General features: G+C 48.1%; 1 protein-coding gene across 2 annotated transcripts in view; it reads left to right on the top strand.

The window, feature by feature from the left end:
* Positions 1-12520, top strand: part of LOC311308866 (polymerase delta-interacting protein 2-like) — a gene marked incomplete at its 5' end in the record, with an annotated part of 28033 nt that extends 15513 nt beyond the window's left edge. Inside the window, 2 exons of one of the 2 annotated variants that reach the window (XM_084437938.1) lie at positions 74-153; positions 11589-12520. In XM_084437938.1, coding sequence (XP_084294064.1) covers positions 74-153; positions 11589-11703 — 195 coding nt within the window. In that variant the 3' untranslated portion in view covers positions 11704-12520. Of the gene's footprint in view, positions 1-73; positions 154-4515; positions 4897-11588 lie in introns of those variants that run through there. The other variant, XM_084437939.1, reaches the window with a different exon arrangement.
* Between the last annotated feature and the right edge of the window lie 2149 nt (positions 12521-14669).

Genomic DNA, 14669 nt, shown 5'->3' with positions numbered 1-14669 from the left:
TGTGTGTGTGTGTGTGTGTGTGTGTGTGGGTGGTGTACGCTAATCAGGATTGTGTGTGTGTGTGTTCCTCCAGGAGCCAGTGTTGTCCAAAGAGCAGCCAGCCTTCCAGTACAGCAGCCACGTCTCCCTTCAGGCCCCCAGCGGACACATGTGGTGAGTACACACACACACACACACACACACACACACACACAACACACACACAGAGCAGGACCACAAACACAGTTAGACTGTTATGTCGGGCTCACACTACAGGATATTTCAAATCCTAACCAATTTCGAAATCGGGTTACATCACGCACATAAGGAGAATCTTAACAGATATTCTTCTTGCGCATCTCAAACAAGCACACATTTATTTGAAAATAACATCTCATCACACACTACAGGATCTTATTGTGCCCGAGGGAGCAACGAACCACTGGTCTCGCCGTCTCACTTGTAAAGTCGGGACGTAATAATCAAACATGTTTGATATTATCGGGGCCGCCCCGATGGGTCTGCGAGCCGATCGGGAGGTATAAGATTGGATCTGTAAACCCGTCACATTACAAGATAATCTGGACCGATCATCGGCCCTGATCAACGTTCCAGACCACATTTCTCCTCCGATTGTCGGGAGGGGTGAATCGGGGATAAACCGGCCCAAAAGTCCTGTAGTCTGAGCCCGGCATTAGAAAGCAGACCTTGTACCGGCAGACTCCAATGATAACCATGTCACTCAAACCAAACCATGACGGCACTTTCAGGCTACGTTTACACTACTATGTTTTCATTTTAACACCAAAACGACCTCCTGACCTTCTGACAACACCGGGCAAGCTCCGTATCCGAGCGCAAATGACCGAGCCAGATGTATGACATGCTAGAGTTGCTTTGGGGGAGGTAGTGGGGGCTGTTAGTGGCCTACTTAACGAAAGATTCATTTGTAGACCTACAGAAATACAGTGGTATATCTGTAGTCATCAATTCACATCTTGGCGGACGCGCGCATATTCAACTTTAGCCTACTCTACACACAATCCTACGTTAGATTAACACCAAAATATACTTTAAAAGTGACAAAAAAAAGTTTTAATGTCCAGCAAGCAATAGAAATAGTTGAAATACGAATAAAGTGATGAAGTAGGAGTAGTAGTATCGCAGTTGTTTCATATTAAATGCTGAATTTAACTCCACAACAGCCGGACGTTTTCAAAAGTCTCTGTTTCCTCCCCGTTCACACTACAACGCAATCCAGAGTAGTTTTCAAAAGTCTCTGTTTCCTCCCCGTTCACACTACAACGCAATCCAGAGTAGTTTTCAAAAGTCTCTGTTTCCTCTCCGTTCACACTACAACGCAATCCAGAGTAGTTTTCAAAAGTCTCTGCTTTAGGGGCTGGAAAAACGCCAGAGTAGTGTGGACACTCGGCCTCGGACACAGACCAACTGACGTGTTTTAAAACGAAGCCGCATTCATGTAAACTCATCCTCGCTCTCTCATAACGTCACTACGTGTCAAAGTCACCCGCTCACCGGGGACTCGTCAACAGAGGTGGTTCTTTGTTGGACATTTTGTGAACCGGAGCCCCACTTCACAGCGGGCTGGCGGGAACAGTAAACACAGATCAGAACAGCCAGATCTTCTGAGCTCGGCTCTGATCCAGCGACACCTGGCCCTGGAACTGGCATGTTTCACTTCCTTTTGATCGTTTGCCTTTTCAACTTTGTTTTTTTGACTTTGACGTCGTGCGTGTGAAAGCAAGGCCACCTGTCCTGTATGTAAATGTATGATTAAGTCTGGATTTCACCGTTATGTTTGATTGGAAATGACGTACTCTACTCTAATTTGGACATTTTCTCCCTGATTTGCCATGCAAACCCCCTCGGGGTCTTTTGGCATTTAGTATGGAGCCATCTGGCAATTAGTGACAAGTTTGTCCAAGTTGGCAACGGATTGGCTAGCTTTCCCGGCAAAGGGCGGTAGTTGGATGAGGCGATACAAGTTTGTGTCCAACACAACGTCACACGCGATCCAGTGGAAGGCCAAAAGAACAAGCATCTTTTATCGTGCCGCCTGCGAGTTTGAGTTGGAAGTTCGACAGCTGTCCAGAGTCCCGCGGTCTCCCCTCAGACTAGGCATATGAAAACCAAAAAACAAATTGTTGGACCTCTGGTTTGAACAGGCGAATGTGATTGGACTCACAAAATGTAGAGTCGGGTACAGCCCTTATGTATGTTTGCGTGTATGTGTGTTGGTGTACCTGTATGTATGTTTACCTGTGTGTATGTTTGCGTGTATGTGTGTTGGTGTACCTGTATGTATGTTTACCTGTGTGTATGTTTGCGTGTATGTGTGTTGGTGTACCTGTATGTATGTTTACCTGTGTGTATGTTTGCGTGTATGTGTGTTGGTGTACCTGTATGTATGTATGTTTGCGTGTATGTGTGTTGGTGTACCTGTATGTATGTATGTTTGCGTGTATGTGTGTTGGTGTACCTGTATGTATGTATGTTTGCGTGTATGTGTGTTGGTGTACCTGTATGTATGTATGTTTGCGTGTATGTGTGTTGGTGTACCTGTATGTATGTATGTTTGCGTGTATGTGTGTTGGTGTACCTGTATGTATGTATGTATGTTTGCGTGTATGTGTGTTGGTGTACCTGTATGTATGTGTGTATGTTTGCGTGTATGTGTGTTGGTGTACCTGTATGTATGTATGTATGTTTACCTGTGTGTATGTTTGCGTGTATGTGTGTTGGTGTACCTGTATGTGTGTATGTATGTATGTATGTTTACCTGTGTGTATGTTTGCATGTATGTGTTTGATTACCTGTATGTGTGTTTGTGTGTATTGTGCTACTAGACCTCCTGCAGCAACACTGCCAATAAGAGGTTGTTAGGTGACCTACTGGTAGCTGATAAGTGGACGGGCAGTAGATGACCGGAGCAGCAGATGATGAGGGTCGTAGGTGACTGGGCAGTAGATGACCGGGGCAGTAGATGACTAGAGGGGCAGTAGATGACTAGAGGGGCAGTAGATGACCAGAGGGGCAGTAGATGACCAGAGGGGCAGTAGATGACCGACAAGAGTATGAACTAGCGGAGTTTCTCAGCGGAAAATACGTCTTTTGGAGTTTGTCTGTCCAGCCTGCTGAAATGGTTGTAGACGGGGGGAAGGTCAGACTGGTTGTAGACGGGGGGAAGGTCAGAGGGGGAAGGTCAGACTGGTTGTAGACGGGGGGAAGGTCAGACTGGTTGTAGATGGGGGGAAGGTCAGAGGGGGAAGGTCAGACTGGTTGTAGACGGGGGGAAGGTCAGACTGGTTGTAGACGGGGGGAAGGTCAGACTGGTTGTAGACGGGGGGAAGGTCAGAGGGGGGGAAGGTCAGACTGGTTGTAGACGGGGGGAAGGTCAGACTGGTTGTAGACGGGGGGAAGGTCAGACTGGTTGTAGACGGGGGGAAGGTCAGACTGGTTGTAGACGGGGGGAAGGTCAGAGGGGGAAGGTCAGACTGGTTGTAGACGGGGGGAAGGTCAGACTGGTTGTAGACGGGGGGAAGGTCAGACTGGTTGTAGACGGGGGGAAGGTCAGACTGGTTGTAGACGGGGGGAAGGTCAGAGGGGGAAGGTCAGACTGGTTGTAGACGGGGGGAAGGTCAGACTGGGGGAAGGTCAGACTGGTTGTAGACGGGGGGAAGGTCAGAGGGGGAAGGTCAGACTGGTTGTAGACGGGGGGAAGGTCAGACGGGGGGAAGGTCAGACGGGGGGAAGGTCAGACAGGGGGAAGGTCAGACAGGGGGAAGGTCAGACAGGGGGAAGGTCAGACAGGGGGAAGGTCAGACTGGTCTGCGGAGAGAAACGCGATGTGAGCTCGCCAGACCAGAGCCAGGAGCCTCGCACGAGGCCAGGGGGGCAGTAGATGATGGGGGCAGTAGATGATGGGGGCAGTAGATGATGGGGGCAGTAGATGATGGGGGCAGTAGATGATGGGGGCAGTAGATGATGGGGGCAGTAGATGATGGGAGCAGTAGATGATGGGGCTGTAGGGTGATGGGGGTCGTAGGGGACAGGGGCAGTAGGGTGATGGGGGTCGTAGGTGACTGGGGCAGTAGATGATGGTGGTGACCGTGGCAGTAGGGTGATGGGGGTGGTAGGTCACCGGGGCAGTAGGGTGATGGGGGTCGTAGGTGACCGGGGCAGTAGATGATGGGGGTCGTAGGTGACTGGGGCTGTAGGGTGATGGGGGTCGTAGGTCACCGGGGCAGTAGGGTGATGGGGGTCGTAGGTCACCGGGGCAGTAGGGTGATGGGGGTCGTAGGTGACCGGGGCAGTAGATGATTGGGGCAGTAGATGATGGGGGTCATAGGTGACCGTGGCAGTAGGGTGATGGGGGTGGTAGGTCACCGGGGCAGTAGGGTGATGGGGGTTGTAGGTCACCGGGGCAGTAGTTGACGGGGGCAGTAGGTGGCCGGTCGTGGGGGGAGGGGCACAGTCTCTGACGGCGCCTGTCCTTGTGTGTCTCACCCCCTGCAGGGGCTCCTATCGCCTTGAGAAGCCCAACGGCACCTTCTTCGACGTCCGCATCCCACCCTTTTCACTCGAAAGCAAGAAAGACGAAAACCCCAACAGCTTCCTGCCCGGCCCCTGAGGGCCACGTGGCCCCCCCCCTCTGCCGACAGCCACCCACTGCTCAAACCCCCACCCCCAACACTACTAACGCCCCTCTGGCCAACACAAGGCACTTTGACGATCTCGGATGTACAATCTTAGTGGAGGTTAATGTAGTGAAAAGCATGGACTCTTTTGAGCAAAGCGTTGTCTGTGTGTGACCGGGGAACAGCAGCATGGCTAGGGTCGGGTCGGGTGTGGTGCTGGTGCCTGTTGATCTTTGCTGTTGAACTTTGCTCTCAGTAGCACAGACAGGTGCTGCGCGGTCCCTACGGCCCTGTGAACGAAACACCCGGATAACTGACCGCCCGGAGTCAGGCCATGTCTCAATACTCTGAACCTCCCTGAGTCGGGGGGGGGGGGGGGGCATATCTCAATACTCTGCCTTTCTCTGAACCTCAGAGTCCAAGGAAGGAAGGAAGGAAAGGAAACGGGATTGGCTGAATGTTTGTCAGAAAAAAAGAAAAAAAAGTGTGTTGAATTTCCTTTCTATTCGATGCTAAAAGGCTGGTTAGTATGAACTCTAACTGTATTGAACTATTTGTGAATGTAAAACAATCTGGTCTGCTGTCGTCCCTGTGAACGGAGAGGACACTAGGGCGCCCTTGTTTGTGTCACGTACAGCAGAGGAACGTGGCAGGGGTCGTTTTCCTCACCTCCATTTGAAGCGCTAGCACTTATGTCGTAGACTGCCTAACACAGCGTTCGCACTGCAGAGAGTATGGCACTTAATCAATCAATCAATCAATCAATCAAAGCTTTTATTTGTATAGCACATTTAACGCACTTAACTTGCACAGTTTATTAGGAGAGAAAGAAAATTGCCCAAATCAAACAGTACCGGATGTCCAGGCCAAGTCAAGAGTAACATTTTTCTTCTTTGACAGAACGCCCAGTTTTACTCTGTCAACGTTTGTTTGATAAGGCCCATTCTCAGATGAATCAGAAGGGATGTTCTTACAGTTTGGAGAAGGCCTTTTCTCGTCAAGAAACTTATGAGAGAAGCGTCAACGGCTGTCATAAGTGAAACGTTCCGTCTGGAACCTCTATTTGTGTTCTGCGTGGAACCCATGCTGCTCCGTGGAAGCGCCCCCCCCCCCCCCCCCCCCCGTGTTCTCAGCGGTTCCTTGGTTTTGTCGGCGCTGTAAAACACGCCAGAGATGGACTTTGTTCCCCGGGTTAGCCTGCAGGAGTGTTAAGTGACAGTGTTAAGCATTGATGTCAGTGAACCTCTTGAACCTGCAGGCTGCACAGCTGGGGATGAGATTTCATCCGTGGAATTTAATCAGACAGTCGGAGTTGTTAAATTAGGCGCTGCTATATTTAGAAATGATCGTCACTGATTGGCAGCATAGATGCACTGGTCTGTTCTTGGCTTATTCAATCAAAGCTAATCATGTCAGGCTAGCTAATCATGTCAGGCTATCTATTTTATAAGAGATGTTGATAGAACCGGAATTTTAATAGAGTTCTTTATTATACTGCCACACAATTTCACGGTCGACGGTCACAACCTAAGTGTACATTTGTAATTTAAAATATGATATTGTAATATATTGTGGTAAATGGAAAGTATTATAAACATAATGAGAGAAATTGTGTTAGCTGCTGCCGCCATTGCACATTGTCACATAATGTATTTAACAAAGTATTTAAGTTGTGACAAGTATGTTAAATTGTCTGGATCAGTACACCCGGGGACTTTGAAGACTAAATAAACGCTTGTGTGATCATGTGAGTGGTTCTGTACTGTCTGAGCCCCTGTGCTCTGCCTAGCAGTCCTCTTGTGTTCAGCTAGATCCACTTCTGAAATGAGAGGTCGTTGTTAGTTCCTTCACCATCTGTTGTGTTACCGGTTAAGAATCCCCCATAGTTGTCTCTGAACCGAGCTCTCAGATCAGGAGATTTCCGAACAGATGCTACAGGGGCAAGGAAACCCCTCCGCGGTAGACTGGAGGTAGACGGCTACTGCAGTTTGTCTGTCTGCCTGACTCTGTCTGAATGTCTTGTGTGTGTCTGTCTGTTTCTTTCTGTCTGCAATGCCTGTTTCTTTCAATTTCAGCCTGCCTGTCTGTCTGGCTGGCTGTTTCCGTCTGTCTGCAATGCATGTTTCTATCTAAGCCCGTCTGTCTAGCACACGTGTCTGTGCAGTCTACACCGCTTGAACAGCACAGCATTTTAACCTTTAGCCCACATGTGGCTCTACTGTAACCTGTTACCGCTTGTCTCTCTGCTCAGTGAGAGCACTTTGTGTCTCTCTTACCAGCATGCTGCTCAGTCCTTTCCATACGGTTACTTCCTTGAAGTAAAATCACTCCGGGAGGAGTTAGCATTCACAGCTAAACTGCGATGACACCGGCTAGGCCTACTAGCTTTTAACCGCGGGAAGCGAACGCGGAGAACAGGCTATTTTAACTCTGCCCCGAAGAAATACCAGTTCTCGTTGGCTGCTGACCAGTTGTTTTCACCTTCTGCAGGGGGACATTGACCTGTCAGAGAGCCAATGGTTCCATGCTGGAGGTGGCCATCCCCTCCTTCTCCCTGGACAGTCACGGCCACCAGGACAGCCCCTACTTGTTTCTCTGAGAGAGAGACGCGCGCGCACACACCCTGGAGAGACCACCAGAGAGAGACAGTGATTTGTGTACTTTTTATTTTTTATTTTAGATATTTTTTAGGGCTTTTCAGGTTAAATCAGGGGTGTCAAACTCTGGCCCGCGGGCCAAATTTGGCCCGCAGTGTAATTATATTTGGCCCGCGAGGCAATACCAAATGACTACTAGAGCTGGCCCGTCAGTATTATACAGCGCATTCACCGCTAATACTACAAATCCCATAATGCTCTGCTGTGGGTTTGGCGCGTCAATCAAGACAGGACCCAGAAACGCCCTCTCTTCTGTGACAGTAGTCATAGCAATCTCATACTACAACTGTAACCGTGTTACCCCTTCTTAAAAATGGCGAAAAGAAAGGCAGAAAACAGAAGCTTTACGTTATGTAACGTCTCACTGTGATAGAGACACCTGTGTTGACCTAGCCGGCCGCTGTGTTTGCTCTGTTCCTGTTCATTCAATCCTGCCTGCCTTCTTGCCGGCCTGTCTGCCTGGCTGTCTGTCTGCATGCCGGCTGTAGGACAGTCAGGGTTTTACAAGCTTCTCTACTGAGCAGATGGAGCACCAACACTTGTGTCTGAGGGTGTATTCACATATGTTAGTGCACACCATTGATGCGCACCAAAAGCGAAAGTGATAAGTGCATATTCAATGTTAAAGCAAAACTTGTTTGGGTCCATATTAAAATTTTCATTTGTTCAATGTTGGCCCGCGACTTTGTTCAAGTTTTAAATTTTGGCCCACTGTGTATTTGAGTTTGACACCCCTGGGTTAAATGTTATAGGATAGTGCAGAGAGACAGGAAATGTGGGAGAGAGAGAGGGGAGGACATGCGGCACAGGACCCGAGCCGGGAATCGAACCCGGGTCCGCCACGCAAAGGACTAGCCTTCATATGGTGCGCGACTTACCCGGTGAGCTACCAGGGTGCCCCGATTTGTGTACTTTTTAAAGGGGCAGTGTGTAATTTCTGGCCATCTAGTGGTGAGATTGCAGATTGCAACCAACTCAATACAATTTACATGGTGCAAGATGGTGGCCTCTGTGGAAAGGACCCGTTCCCCATGTAGATGTAAAGGGTTCATTCTAAGGTGATGAGAACACAAAAAAAAAGAATTTTATGGAATTCTACACTAATTAAAACATGCATATAAATATATTTCATGTATGCCAGATCCATTAATTATATTCAGTTGGTTGCAATCTGCAACCTCACCACTAGATGCCGCCAAGAATTACACACTGGACCTTTAACTGTTCGGGCTAGCCAGTGTCATCTTAGGCCTCATCGTAGCCCCCTTCCCTGTGTGTACTCTGTGACGGGGTCTTTCTCTCTGCATGGACATAAAGACGACAGTCAACATGGACATTATGAAGGCAGTCAACCCTGCATACTCTTCTCAGGTGGCTTACATCAGAGAAGCCTACGTGCTTCTTGGGCTATGGCACAGGAGGTAGAGCAACGGTCATAGGGTCGGCAGTTCGAATCCCAGCTCCTCCTGACGACATGTCGAAGTGTCCTTGGGCAAGACATTGAATCCCAAATTGCTTCCAATGAGCAAGCTAGCACCTTGCTGCCGCCACTGGTGTGTGTTTGTGTGTGTGAATGGGTGAATGCATTTGTTGTAAAATGTTTTGGATAAAAGCGCTATATAAGTGCATTCCTTTCATCATCTTTTTAGCATTTACCATTCTTACACTTATGCCACTTACTCCTTTTGTGCATCTGTTTAGGTGCTTATTGTTATACAACTTTTTTTGTCTTGAACAAGACTAGGTTTGATTCGTGCTTCTTAAGTTTTTAAGAAGCACGAAGCTAGCTAGCTCAGTGTGCGTTAGCTTTGTATTCTTGGTCTGTTCCCTCATTACCTCAGTACTGAGCTAGCTACAGGTGTTCGGCTAGCATGCCCTCGGCTACAATGGAAGTCAGAGGGGCCACGGAGACGTTGGGGAAAAATACAATTATAAATGTGCTTTTCCGAGACAGGAAACCCAGGGTGTAATCTTACCAGTCTCAGTATGTTCTCCTGTGAAATGTAGACATCACAAACCGAATGTTGAAAACAAAAAAAAGGTCAATTTTAACACTATTTCGCAGTAAACTTCACTTTTACTTCTGCACTGCATTGTAGTGAGAGGGAGGGCCGCTTGAAAAGCAACGTCTCTGGCCCCATTGACCTCCATTGACCTCCATCACTCTGTATGCTAACACCCCAGCTAGATCAGTGTGCGTTAGCTCTGTATGCTAACACCCCAGCTAGCTCAGTGTGCATTAGCTCTGTATGCTAACACCCCAGCTAGCTCAGTGTGCATTAGCTCTGTATGCTAACACCCCAGCTAGCTCAGTGTGTGTTAGCTCTGTAATGCTAACACCCCAGCTAGCTCAGTGTGTGTTAGCTCTGTATGCTAACACCCCAGCTAGCTAGCTCAGTGTGCATTAGCTCTGTAATGCTAACACCCCAGCTAGCTCAGTGTGTGTTAGCTCTGTAATGCTAACACCCCAGCTAGCTAGCTCAGTGTGCATTAGCTCTGTAATGCTAACACCCCAGCTAGCTCAGTGTGTGTTAGCTCTGTAATGCTAACACCCCAGCTAGCTAGCTCAGTGTGCATTAGCTCTGTAATGCTAACACCCCAGCTAGCTCAGTGTGCATTAGCTCTGTATGCTAACACCCCAGCTAGCTCAGTGTGCGTTAGCTCTGTATGCTAACATAGGTTTGGGGTGGGGTGTTAAGAGTGTAGTCGTTGTTTGAAGGTGTCTGTTGTTGCAATGCTACAAACGGCTGTCTAGTTACAACAAGCCTGGATTATGACTGGTTTACATGATTAAAACAGACTTGTCCCGATGAAGACCGTCAGCGGCCGGAACATGTTTACATTTTTAACCATGTAAGACAGTCACATCAAAGGCTTTTGTCATATAATTACTTTACACCTGATCACTTTATTGAGTGCCTGGATCAACTCAACTTTTTTGAAACGGTTTCTATTCCCTGAGATCCAAGAGCACCGACTATGCTAACAGCCCTTGATCTGCCTTTTTGGGCACCTGGTTGTTCCTCCCTGTTTTCTACAACCCTGGATTATGGCTTTAACCTTGTTATGTTACTGTGATGTCTTATACGGATACTGTCAGTAAAGCTCCAGTGTGTCTCTGTGGACGGAGCAGCATCAGTGGCAGCGATGACAGAAAAACATTACTCACTATGTAGAACACAGTACAGCACAGAACCCTGTAGAACAGAGTAGAACACATTACATTACAGTCATTGAGCAGATGCTTTCATCCAAAGCGACTTACAATAATTGCATTTAACGTAGGAAGAGCCAATGTACTACTACTTGCCAGAACTCACAAGTGCATCTTCTTTCTAAAAGCAAGTGACTAAGAGCATAATCTAGTGCTGAAGGCAAAGTGCAAGAATAGCAATCTAAAATACAATAGGTGCTTAAGAGGGTGGGTCGTTGTAGTACTTGTTGACTGCTGAAGATGATCAGGACGGTCAGTTTTAATTTGTCGCCGCCACATCCACAGCGAAACATTGGGGGCATTACTGACGGATAAGTGTTCTACGAGAGAACCCTCTTTGGTCTACGAGAGAACCCTCTTTGTCTATCCTCTCTCTAACTGTGAGTGTTCTACTGGAGAACTCTACCAGGACTTACATTCATAGTCACTCTGTATAACTAATAAACACGTCTCTAAGTGATATTCACAATAAACACGTCTCTAAGTGATATTCACAATAAACACGTCTCTAAGTGATATTCACAATAAACACGTCTCTAAGTGATATTCACAATAAACACGTCTCTAAGTGATATTCATGTCCCGTTGCTTGTTTTTAAATTCTCTCTCTCTCGCTCTCTCTCTCTCTCTCTCTCTCTCTCTCTCTCTCTCTCTCTCCCTCCCTCCCCCCCACTAGTGAATTCTCTCTCTCTCTCCCTCTCCCTCTCTCTCTCTCTCCCCCCCCCCCCCCCCCACTAGTGAATTCTGATTCAACCCAGTAGTGTCCCAGTGTATTAGAATGCAGGCAGGCCTACCTGCTCAGATCTACAATGAAAAACACCCAATCATCCCTGTGCTCTTGTCTGTCGCACAGTCCCACCTCTAGTAACACGGCATACCCAGGACGTATCTAGGACGTGGTCTGCTCTGAGAATGTTCTGTATGCGGTCTGCTCCAGTGGGTCTCTGAATCCGGCGGCCTCAATCTGTCACCTGTATTCGTTAGTGAAACTGACTGTATCCAAGTACTTATGCATAGTGCCTGGTGTGTGTGCGCGTGTGCGTGTGTGCGTGTGTGTGTGTGTGTGTGTTGTTTCCGCAGGGGTACGTTTCGCATAGAGAGGACAGACGGGTCACACTTTGACGTTCGCATTCCGCCGTTCTCCCTGGAGAGCAACAAGGACGACAAGGCGCCCCCCGCTGGCTACACCTGGTAGAGCAGCGGCAGACGACCGCTTTGCTCTTGTCTGTCTCTCTGTCCCCCTGTCTCTTGTTTTTGCTGTTTATTTGTCATAGACTTAAGTACATGTGTAGGCTACGGTCATTTACCATAAGACAAAGACATTGTGCACATTATGCACTGATCATATCAAAAGTCATCCACGGTTTGACCAATTGAATGGCGCCACTGATCATTAGGTGGCTGAAATGTTGGCCGAATTCTAGTTTGTAAAACTCTGGCAAGGCAGAAGCAGACTAGTTCTACAGTATATCGCCTAAGAGTGTCAGCAGACAGAAACAACTATTCTTAACAACTAAGAGATGCCTAAAGACAAGATTTGTGTCTTTGTATAAGAAGTGTGTGGGAAAAAATGATATCACTGAGCAGTGTGAGTTTTTATCGCCAAGTAAATATAGGCCTAACTAGCCTGATGCTTATTTATTCAAAGTCAGCATGTGACAGAAAACATGACCTGACCTTTTGTCTTCCACCCTCGACTGAATGACAATGTGGTTTCAGAATGGTGGCATGTCTGGGGCGCGACGTTTGCGACATTTGGGGACATACCCGGGGACACAGCGGGTTAGTTTAGCACCACAAAGGTTTAAAACGGACACTCATCGGAGTTGGACATGACTTGAGTAAAGAATGCAACGTTAAGACCCCCCAGACAGGAGTGACGGGAGAACAGGACCCAACCGTCTCCAAAAGTAATCTGTGTGAAGTGAAGCACAAAAGCAGTCGTGAACATTGTACCCTTGTGTTTTAAGAGGCCAAATACATTTGAGACCTTTTGACATTTTGTACATGAAACCGTGATTAAAGATGTTTTTTTGAAAAGAGTCCTCGTCTGCTGCGGTCTGTCCTTGGTCCTCGGTCTTCAGGTGGCGCCATCGTCGGACTACTGCTTATCACACTGGTCATATTTCTACTGCTTATCACACTGTGCTCATATTTCTACTGCTTATCACACTGTGGTCATATTTCTACTGCTTATCACACTGCTCATATTTCTACTGCTTATCACACTGTGCTCATATTTCTACTGCTTATCACACTGTGCTCATATTTCTACTGCTTATCACACTGTGCTCATATTTCTACTGCTTATCACACTGTGGTCATATTTCTACTGCTTATCACACTGTGGTCATATTTCTACTGCTTATCACACTGTGCTCATATTTCTGAGTCAATCAAATGATATTGTTATTATCTCGAGTCGGTGGTGAGGTCATGGTTGCCACCAGATCACAGGAATTGCTCGTGTCAGTTCATGGACGGCATGCAAATGTTTAGGTCAGGAGCAGGATGGAAATGTGTGGGTTTGAACTCCTCTCTCATGGACAGTATTATAATACTATATTACGGGTATACCGCACCCGACACCTCTTGGACAAGTGCCATTCCAGAGAGATTCCTTTTGGTTTGAAACGGCCGTATTTCAACAGTACGAGAGATGAGAATTATGATTTTTTCCTCTTATTTTTTTTATTTTTTAAGATGATGTGTCTGCGTTTTTATAGCTTGTTTTGTTTTTAACGTGTGGATCTCCTCGTTTTGCTGCCCGATCAGAAGGAGATGTATTGGATCAGAAGTTCCCCCTGTTGCCTGTCTGCTGGATGCGGTGCGCTTCACTTGAGACTGGAGCCTTCTGCAGACGCGCATCCTCTGTCCGTGCGGGTCAACTATCGGGCGTTTCTGTCTCTGCGACGGACTAGTCTACCCTGGAGAGTATACATGCTCTGGATCCCGCCTTTCTATTTGTGTGCAGCCTATTTCGATATTTTTGGGGGTTAATTTTGTTTACGCAAAGATCTCTGCTTTGTCCAGCGGTGTCCCCGTTTTGTCGTCATTGCTCGTGGTAATGCAAAGTTCACTGAGTGGCAATGTTACAGTTGACGCATCTGTCGGATTTTAGAAGTTAGTTTACGACGCAAAATGGGGACAAAGCATACGAAAGGAGGCGGGGAGGACAGCGGGACCTGCTCCGTGCTGGGTGCCTGGAGACGGACGCACAGCTCGTTCAGGCGGCGGTCGTCCGGAGAGCGGTTCGGACGCGCCGGGACTCCTCCACCCTACCAGCGACGCGTAGGGATGATCCAGGAGGTCCTGATGATGGTCAAAGACGGGAGACGAGACGAGGCTCTGGAGATGCTCAAGGCGCTCCGACAGGTGAGCGGATGACGCGGGAGTGGAGGCGATGATGTGGATCTGGTTGGTAGGTGGGAAAGTTTGGGTTATTGTCAAAGGCAAATGCCCACATGGCCTAATTTGTCAGACAGTCCATCACAGACCTACAGCCACATGTAGACCCCCCCCCACCCAGTCCATCCCATTCAATCCCCTATTTTATCTCCTCTCTGACTCTGTCTCAACCCCCCCCCCCCCATTCAATCCCCTATTTTATCTCCTCTCTGACTCTGTCTCCAACCCCCCCCCCCCCATCCCATTCAATCCCCTATTTTATCTCCTCTCTGACTCTGTCTCCAACCCCCCCCCCCCCCCATCCCATTCAATCCCCTATTTTATCTCCTCTCTGACTCTGTCTCCAACCCCCCCCCCCCCCCCCCCCCCATCCCATTCAATCCCCTATTTTATCTCTCTGACTCTGTCTCCACCCCCCCCCCCCCCCCCTCCCATTCAACCCCCTATTTTATCTCCTCTCTGACTCTGTCTCCAACCCCCCCCCCCCCCCTCATCCCATTCAATCCCCTATTTTATCTCCTCTCTGACTCCAACCTTGAAAGTGTTGATCGGCTACTGGTGTCTCTGACCATTTTATGGTTGAATTTGAATCCATTTTGTTTTGTCCCCTTCCCACTCCCACGCCCGATCTATAAACTCAGTCACAGCCATACATTTCTCCAACACGTCTCAACTCACAACTCATTTAGCCTATACCCTTCTCTGATGCACTGACACTGAAGAGATAGTCACTCTTCGATTTATTCTGCTCTG

Source organism: Borostomias antarcticus (assembly GCF_949987555.1).
Source record: "Borostomias antarcticus genome assembly, chromosome: 1".
NCBI classification, from domain to species: domain Eukaryota; kingdom Metazoa; phylum Chordata; class Actinopteri; order Stomiiformes; family Stomiidae; genus Borostomias; species Borostomias antarcticus.
Note: the sequence above shows the minus strand (reverse complement) of the source record. Positions and strands in the feature narration are given on the sequence as shown.